At 36.5% G+C, this 9335-nt stretch overlaps 1 protein-coding gene across 1 annotated transcript; it reads left to right on the plus strand.

The window, feature by feature from the left end:
- The first annotated feature begins 1825 nt into the window (after window positions 1–1825).
- LOC120212827 (heat stress transcription factor B-4-like) lies at window positions 1826–6042 on the plus strand. Its single transcript, XM_039211011.1, has 3 exons — window positions 1826–1848; window positions 4402–4847; window positions 4963–6042. The coding sequence occupies exons 2-3, from the start codon at window positions 4599–4601 to the stop codon at window positions 5791–5793; spliced, it is 1080 nt and encodes a 359-aa protein (XP_039066942.1). The 5' UTR covers window positions 1826–1848; window positions 4402–4598; the 3' UTR covers window positions 5794–6042.
- Window positions 6043–9335: the final 3293 nt, after the last annotated feature.

Consider the following 9335-nt stretch of genomic DNA (forward strand, 5'->3'; position numbering starts at 1 on the left):
TGTCACAAAATAAGCTCGGATCACTTTTGAATCCACAACACCTACACTTTGACTTGCTCTGATACCACTTGTCACGGGCTAGACTTTTATTAGTCGATTCGTGCGACACTTAGATGATTTTCAAGTCGAAATAGTGTCTAAGCTAGCCTTAATCATGTCATTGTGAGTCTCTAGATCACGAAGCGACGAACAAACCCGTTAGGGTTAGGCAACAATACGGAAACAAAACATCACTGGGGCAAATCCAAGCATCCAAGGTTGAATGAATCTCAGAAGCACGAATACTGTGGGGACTTCCTAAGTCACCATGACTTGAACCACTTTGGAACTTCGAAAGAACTCGAAAATGAATCATTCTCAAGGCTATCTCAGCCCTCACGTTCAGTAACACAAGCCACAAATGCTTCAACACAAAGAGGAACAAGCCGACAAGGCTAGAAAGCTAGAAACAAAGGAGCTTAGAGAGAAAATAAGAGTAAATGCCTGAGTTTATTACTCTAAAGGAATGGAATTGATGGAATGATTACAAATGAGGGGATGAGTTCTCTATTTATAGTTGAGGCCCTCAAGATCTGACAGTCTAGATCAAAATATATCGACGACTTAGATTGAATCCTACTTTATCAAGAACTCAATCTCTAAGGCATTTGAATTCAAATACAACATTATTCCTAATTAAGTATTTATCCCCTTAATTATTAGATAATATTATCCTTTATGAAACCTTCCAAGGAACGGACCAGGTTTAATAGTTATGGGCAAGTCCAACACTCCGTACGATTCTCCTACAGCGCACACATGTCTTAGTTCGAATCCACAAGCCTTGACAAAATTGCTCCCATCGAACATGTAACACCCTTGCTGATTCTCTCGAACGCCTCAGACTTGATCCTTCACGGACTCATAAGCATTCTCTAAGAACTTGACCAACTCATCATGCCCAAAAAACTCAAATATGTGCACGTAAAACCCCTCTCGTGAATATTTGTGCCAATGTCTATATATCTAAAAGTTTAGTCCTTGACACAATATAGAGAGAGAGGAGGCAGGCCAAACCCAGCAGGCAGATCGAGTAGCTATCTTGGTGTGGTCTAGACTCTAGAAGGAAAGAGATGTCAATCGTTGTTCCGTATCTTGTTTTCTCTCCATTTATATCTCTTTGCCATTTCCCGTGAAACCCCCCCCTCAAAAAAAAAAACTCTTCCTTCCCTACATTTCAATCCCTGCCTTCGCCTATTTTGACCATTGTACATGTTTTGAGTTCAATTTTTTTTTACAGATTTGCTAATAACAATAACAGATAGTGCAATACTTGTTCCAGTTAAATATATAGCATTAATTAATTTGAATGTGCAAATTGGCATATGGGGTTTGTCTTATATGTCTCTCCCTCTCTCTCTCTCCCTCGCTTCTGCTGAGGAAAAGAGACAGTGAAAGAGACAAAAGAGCGTACAAGAAGAGACAGAAGAAAGAACCGTGTAGCTTGTCCTTGTCGTATAGAATACAGATTTTGATTCTTTTTCCTTTTCTTCAGTTTTAGAAATAGAAAAACAAGTGTTAGAAGAAGAAGATCAAATATAATAATACGCCCTATCCCTCTAAGCTTTATTTATCCCAAAACCTAGCCATCAGCCATTTTCCCCCATAAAATAACAAGAGTTATATCAGTAGGGTTTTAACGTATTCGCTCTGTGTTTTAATCTGTCTCTCCTTGAAATTCCCATATTCATTCAAAGTTCAAACCCACTTTTTAAATATCGTAAACCTACTGTTTTATACATATATTATTGCAGTATTTTGGGAAGTGAATCGGCGGTGGTCATGTGAGAGAGAGAGAGAGAGAGACAGGTGGGGTCAGGAGTGTGGTGGGTTTCACTTTCACTGCGTTTTGGAAATTAGAATCGAATCTTCTTGGCTCCTTAAACAGTTTGGGAATAGGGTATGTGTGTGTGTGTGTGAGAGAGAGAGAGAGAGAGATTTTGGCAGTGATAATGGTGGGCTCGGTAGGATCTGTGTCTAAGTTGCTGACAACTTGTTTTGAAGAGAAGAAAGTGAAAAAGATGAGCTTTTCCTCTCTAGATTTCCACATACTATTGATTTCATGGGACCCTACTCCCACACTCGTATATGATGAATGTCTTAATGCAAACAAATTTTGATTTCATTCCCAGTTTTCACCTTCTTTTACATCATCATTTATTCAAAAAAAATCTTTCCTTCTGTTCCTTGTCCCAAAACACTATTCATTTTCATCGATGGGAGAGAGGACCCATTTTCTTTTACATCTCACGTTCCAGAGTTCCCCACCATGAATTAATTACATGATTAGGTTAATCAAAGGAGACACTTCTTTTACTTAATTTTGATCTTATTATGGTATGCAAACTTTAAAGGATAAGGTGACTGTAGCAGAGAGACCGAGGTCTGCAAACAATTTCCAGAAACGCGTATGAAAGATGAAGAGTGGTGGTATTTTATGATATCTAAGAAATGAACAAAACAGGAATCACGACAATGGCTACAACATGCAAAGAATTTCATCAACAACAATAAACCAAAGGAAAAAAGAAAGTGTGGGCATGCATGTCAGGAGCAGACAAAGAAAAATGTAGAGGGTTGCAGTTGCAGAAGGCCACCTGGGGTTGGTGAGGGTATGAACAATTGAGGGAAGAATTAAGAAAGTTCAAAGAGAAGGCAATTCCATTACAAATTGATTATCGGGACTCGAAGCTCACATTGATTCTTCCTGCCATCGTTCTGGCTAAATCTTTTTTGTTTAATTTCTTGTTCGTATATTTACTTTATTTATTTTTTATTAGAAGCTGTTACGGAGGAGGTAGCAAACAAAACAACCACCCCAAAAAAGGGATAAAAATCTAGTCTATATAGTACGGGATTTACTTTGCACCGACTAATTATGGTCTTTAGAAAGTAAATTTTAGAAAAAATAAATAAAAATCCATAAAAATTATTGAAAAGGGCTTTACTTTCTAAATGTGGTTCAAAATTGTTAAAATATGTTGTTATGGTTTTATACATATTATATAATTTGAAATTTGTTTTTTATTTTTTATTTTTTATTTTTTAAATTTTCACTTTTGCTTTCAAATTAAAAAAAAAATACAGATATTAAGTTAGGATTAACCGGAGGGAAAATCTCCTTTACTGAGAGTGGAAAGTACACTCTTCTTCCACAAAGGAAATGTAAAGAGGGTGGTGGAGGTATGGCAGATTTTTACTTTGTTTTTCCAATTATGAGAATCATTGGCATTATCAGTTGAGTATCTATGTGAAATAATTAGAAATCATTTTTTTTTTCACTTTGAACCATTGGATGCCCCAGATGTTGTTACTTTCCTTCACCCTTCACTGAATCCATTCCTCAGTTTTATAGGATCCCTCACTCTCCACTCGTTGCTGATATGGTTTTCATGCAATCTTTGTTTTGATGGAGTAAAATCCTAGACCACCCTTTTCCTTTATATATTAATTATCCTTTCCATTTCTGCTTTTTTCCCTATGGTATAAACTAAGTATATTTTATCATTCCAGGATACTGAATGTCTCTAAGCATGCTGTTTCCAAATGTAAGCATATAAACAAATATTTATTGGAAGATTACAAGGAAGAAAAGGAAAGCTGTGATGTTTTCAGTTATTCAATGAAAACTTTTAGAGCCAATGATTCAATCACCTGAAAGAAACATCAGCAAAGAAAGTTGGTCCGGCTCAACGGGAAGAAACATCAGCCTGGCTACAGTTTATACAGTTGTGAGTTAATTAGTCAGCAAAAGTAATAAAAAAATAGTAGCTGGCTAGCGGCTACATCCAGAGGGCATGTTTACCTTTACATGTTGAAGTTTGGAATATTAGGACAGCAAAGAAGAGAAACAAAAGAGCAATGCTAGAGAGCCCTATATGGCTATATCGTATAGGAAAATCATGGGATTCTAAATGCGACCGTGTCTTTTGCTTTGTTTTGTTGATAAAACAGCGAAAGCTAAGCAACAAAATGGAAAAGAGGACCCTCGTTTTGACATGAAGTGAAACCACCTTTCCCTTGACCATATTACCCAATGCGAAAGACACCAAAAGACGATGCTTCTGGGCTATTGAGGACCTGTTGACTATTTCATGATACGGTTATATTTCTATTTACTGCGTTAAAGGGAAGGGTTTCATTGTCAATTCCCAAAGACGCACTGCAACCAGCCATCCTCCCTGTGCCTGATTTTAAGAGAGGAGGAGGGTCACGGGTTTGTCTTGGAAGGCGCTTATTTAACTGTCCTAGACAGACATAAGACACATATTCTCGCTCACACCATAACCGAGGAGGGAAACAAAAAATATATATACTAATACTCACCCCCAAAAACAACACATTAAATATTGCAAAGAAAAGATATTAATACAGCCAAAAAGCAACAGCCGCTTCTTTACAGTAACCCCCTTTTCCCAAACATTTTTATCCCACCCAAGGATCTACCCTTCCAATATCTGATCTGACCTGATCGTCTTCTCCAAAACCCCTACTATCTCCCTCTAAACATCTCTCTCCTTGCTTTTCCTTCTCTTTCACTACTTTTTTTTCATCTTTCCATGGCTTTGATGCTTGATAATTGTGAAGGGATATTACTATCCCTCGACTCTCATAAATCAGTGCCGGCACCCTTCCTCACCAAAACCTACCAACTAGTCGATGATCCCACCACCGACCACATAGTTTCATGGGGTGAAGATGATACCACTTTTGTTGTTTGGAGACCTCCTGAGTTTGCTCGTGATCTCCTTCCCAATTACTTCAAGCACAACAATTTCTCTAGCTTTGTCAGACAGCTCAATACTTATGTATAAAAGCTCAATCTTTATCTCTTTTTTTATTGTTTCTAAAATCTTTGGCTTTTCAGTTATTTTACTGATCTGGGTTTTGTTTTTTATTACTATTTTTGTTAATGAAAACTAGGGTTTTAGGAAGATTGTACCGGACAGATGGGAGTTTGCCAACGAGTTCTTTAAGAAAGGTGAAAAACACTTGCTCTGTGAGATCCATAGAAGAAAGACTGCGCAACCGCAAGTGGGGATAAACCATCATCACCACCACCCGCCACATTCTCAATTGCTTAATGCCCCGAGTTTCTTTCCATTTCCTACCCGAGTCAGCATTTCTCCACCAGACTCAGATGAACAAGCCAACTGGTGTGACTCGCCACCTGTTTCTTCACCAGGAGGGGACATTGTAATCTCAGTTGTTGGTGTCGGTGGGGTTGGAGGCTATAACAGCTGCTCGGTCACAGCTTTATCAGAGGACAATGAGAAGCTGAGAAAAAGAAACAGTGTGCTAGTGTCTGAACTTGCCCATATGAAAAAGCTCTATAGTGATATTATCTATTTTGTTCAAAACCATGTTAAGCCCGTCACTCCTAGCAATTCATACTCCCCTTCCATGCTTCTTTATGGCCCTCCTTCATCCTTTCCTCCTCCGGTCATTAATACCACCAATAATAGTTCATTATTGCAAAAGCCTTCGAATCATCATCTTGGCCATTATTATCCAAATAGTACCTTGTCCCGAATGCAGGTTTTGAACTCTACAACTGCTACCTCACAAAGTTCCTTGACGATTCTTGAAGAAGCATGTAGCAACAGTTGCAAAACCAAGCTCTTTGGTGTACCCTTACAGTCCAAGAAGAGGGTGCACCCGGAGTATGGTGCAACTAACACGGAGACTACCAAAGCACGTCTGGTGTTGGAAAAAGATGATTTACGGCTGAACCTTATGCCTCCTGCATGTTAGTTTCATATAACCATTCAAGAATATTCTAGCTTCCATTTTTCAACTTTTTTTTTAGTTTTTTTCTATATTAATTGTCTTTGTTTATCTCTTAGAGTCTGATGATATTGTTGAAGGATATTTTGCGTGTGTAGGGGTGCTTGTGACGGTGTATATAAATTTAATGTGGGTAATATGTTGTTCCCCACTACCTAGCCACATAAATGCAGGAGGGTTTTGGTTAGAGTGAAGTTGAAAGTTCAAAACCTCAACACCAATCTTTTCTCTTTGATGTTTATTCAGTTTTCCATTGGTGCAATTTATTATTGCTCATACTCTTTTTCTTCTCCCTTTATTCATGATTCTGATGTCTGTATGTTCCAGTTACATATGTGCTTGCATTAATGCAGGAGAGAGATGGACAGTGTCCTCGTAACTTTCTTTTCAGTTCCAAAGAGAAGAAAAGAAAACTGAGAGCCTGTGTAAATCTCTGGCTATAGCTGCATCATTGCCAACTTCTCAAGCGCTTTCTCTGGTTACTCCATTAATGACTGATACGTACAACCATGCTTTTGGTACCATTTACTAAAAAAATGAGGTGGGGGTAAAAAATGCAACTGACATTGGTCTCGCATCAGTGTAATTATGATTAGTATTATCATTAATATCGTATCTATTATTGTCAAAAAAGAAGGTCATCATATCGTTCCATGATGTTCATAATCATAATCAGCTCCATTATCATTTCTAGTTGTCCATCTGAACTGTCAGTCAATCGAAGAAAATAAAGAAAGAAAACCCCGAATTACAGAGTATTAAATTGAGAATCAGATAGGAGCCAGAGAGAGAGAGAGAGAATTCCAAAAGGGTTAGTAATTCGATGACAGCGAAATAATAGAGAAAACGCATATAAATGCTGGTTTGAAATGTTTCAATCAAGGTTTCTATACTTCTTCTGAGGACCAGAAAACCTTAGCCGTTTCCTACTTTATGTATCTGATCAACGTCTCCAAAATCCATCTTTGGGTCTCTCTTTCTTTTTCACTAATTCCAATTTTTCTTTCCACTTCTTATACACCAGAAAAGCCCATAGAAAATATCAGAGAGGAACACATAGAGTTATAGACCTTAAGATATAACCCTAAACTGGTAGCTAAACAATGAAACCCTTCTTCTCTTTAATGTCTTCTAGTTGTTGTCTCTTTGTCCAAAATCCCAATACAAATAAAATTTTCACGCATTGTTTGACTAAGCATATTTAAATTTTTTATATTTATAATTAGGATCTCCAATTTTTATATTTATAATTTGGACCCTTAATATTTATAATTTCATAAAAAATTTTGTTTTTGACTCTATTTTTTCATTTCTCTTATTAATTCATTCAATTTTAAATTAAATTTAACCACTTTTGATATTTATAATTAGGGCTCCTAATTTTATAGTTTCACAAAATGTTTAATTTTCGACCCTCTTTTTCCGGTTCTCTTATTTATTCATTCAATTTTGAATTAAATATAATCATTTTTTCTCTTTTTTCAAATCTTACTCTTCAATTTATCAAATATTCTTTAATTTTTAGTCTTTTTCAATCTAAATCTATTTTAGATTTATTCTCTTACAGTTCTTTTATTATATATTATTCAAAGTCAAGCTATGTATCATATATGTATTCAATCTTTTTTAGATTTATTCTCTTTTAGTTGTATTTAAGGTGTTTTCTTAATAAAATAATAAAAATAATATATTTTCTCAAAATTCAATTATTTTTCTAGATTTATTTATGTAATATTAATTAATTGTTCAAAGTAATGAAATTTACTTTCATTTTATAAAAGTATATATTTTTTTAGTTTTGCATCATCTTCAAAACAAATCTACGCGGATGCACAAAATTATATTATTATCTTAAAGTAGGCAGTGTAAAACCCAGTCTATTGAGCAAGCACCCACACATTCAAAGAGAGAAACAGTGAAGAGAAATGGAAAAGCTGACTACTTGGGGCTAGTAAAGATAAAATCCCTTGTTCCTGAAGGAGTACCAGTTATGAGTCTTTGGCAGTTGGCTAAAATTTTGAAAATCTGCAAAGGTTTTCATATTAGTGTTCCATCTTAATAGACTGTGTTCGTTTATCATAATCCTGCTTGATACTAAACAATTATTCTCTGAACTCTTTTAAAAGTGTGCTTCAATAATAGTTTCATGCTCATGATCAACAAACAAAAGAATCTAGTATAAGTGGAGATTTATATTTTTATTCCCCAAACCTCAGTTTCATTCTCCATCTTCTATTTGTTGTGCCTTTTTTTTTGGATAATTAGAATTTTATTACCCAAGAGCAAAACCTGCTACAAAATAATCAGTGTTCAAAGAACATCAGGACAAACTACATACAAAAGAATCAAAATTAAACTATGTCCCAATGCTTGCAAAGATGTGTATTAACATTATCAACACTATTAAGAGGTCTACCACTAAGTTGAGATCCAACAATGTCCTTGATGGCTCTAAGAAGATCTGGTGCATTTCTAGATCGGTTTTGGAACATACGCTTGTTTCTTTCTTCCCAAAGAATATAAATCAAAGCATTTAGAGCAATCTTCATTATGGCAGTAAGTAAAGATTTTCCTTTCCAAGTAGAGGAACCCACGTGATAAAGATTTCCCAAGAGCAAGCTCTAAATTGAAGGCCAGAAAGGTAGAAGATCGAATTCCACAAGAAATCAACCATGGGACAGTGAAGGAATAAGTGGTCTCTACTTTCCAATGGATCATCACAAAACATGCAATGGCTATCATTGATAAGCCCCATACGAAGAAGTCTATATTTAGTAGGAAGACGATCAAGAAAAGCCATCCAAGTGATCAAACTATGTTTTGGAATATGGAAAGGAAACCAGATAATTTTCTGCCAAGGAACAAGGGGATGTCTTACCTGAATAGAGTCCCATATACTTCTCACTGACTTAGCTCTATAAGACAGAATGGAGAATGCCTCAGGCCTTAGTTTGAAAATTCTCTTTAGACTCTAGCTGGCAGAAGGGCGAATTTCAGCATTCCAGAAGTCGTTTTCTTTAAGGACATAACTTTTAATCCAGGCCACCCAAAGAGAGCCTTCACCTGCAAGAATTTTTTTTGATAAGAGAGCATACAAGCTCTATTCCATGTTTTTAGGTCCTTAATACCGAGCCCTCCCTCCGATTTAAGGCAGCAGATATTATGCCAGCTTACACGTTCTCCAGAAGCAGATCTGTCTGATCTTTTCTAGAAAAAATGGGAACATAATTGTTCGAACTTCTTAAGGGCAGAGAGAGGCAAACACTATATGAAAAATGACTTTTAGCGACGTTTTTTTAGTCCTATAGCGACGTTTTTAAGCGTCGCTAAAAGCACTTGCGGCGATAGGAAAAACGCCGCAAGAAGCGCTGGCAATACCAGTGCCGCTAAAGTTAGCGGTGTTTGAGAACAAAAAACGCCGCAATAGGTCAAGATCTATAGCGGCGTTTTTGGAACAAATGCCGCAATAGGTCGATATCTATAGCGGCGTTTTTGAACAAACGCCGTAT

Source organism: Hibiscus syriacus, unplaced genomic scaffold, assembly GCF_006381635.1.
Source record: "Hibiscus syriacus cultivar Baekdansim isolate YM2019G1 unplaced genomic scaffold, ASM638163v2 tig00110017_pilon, whole genome shotgun sequence".
Classification (NCBI taxonomy): Eukaryota; Viridiplantae; Streptophyta; class Magnoliopsida; order Malvales; family Malvaceae; genus Hibiscus; species Hibiscus syriacus.

Bases quoted from the DNA above. Each gene is read 5' to 3' on its own strand.
- LOC120212827 (XM_039211011.1), top strand. From the start codon at position 4,599: ATGGCTTTGATGCTTGATAATTGTGAAGGGATATTACTATCCCTCGAC. The intron at 4,848-4,962 runs GTATAAAAGCTC...AATGAAAACTAG, and splicing joins TCAGACAGCTCAATACTTAT to GGTTTTAGGAAGATTGTACC.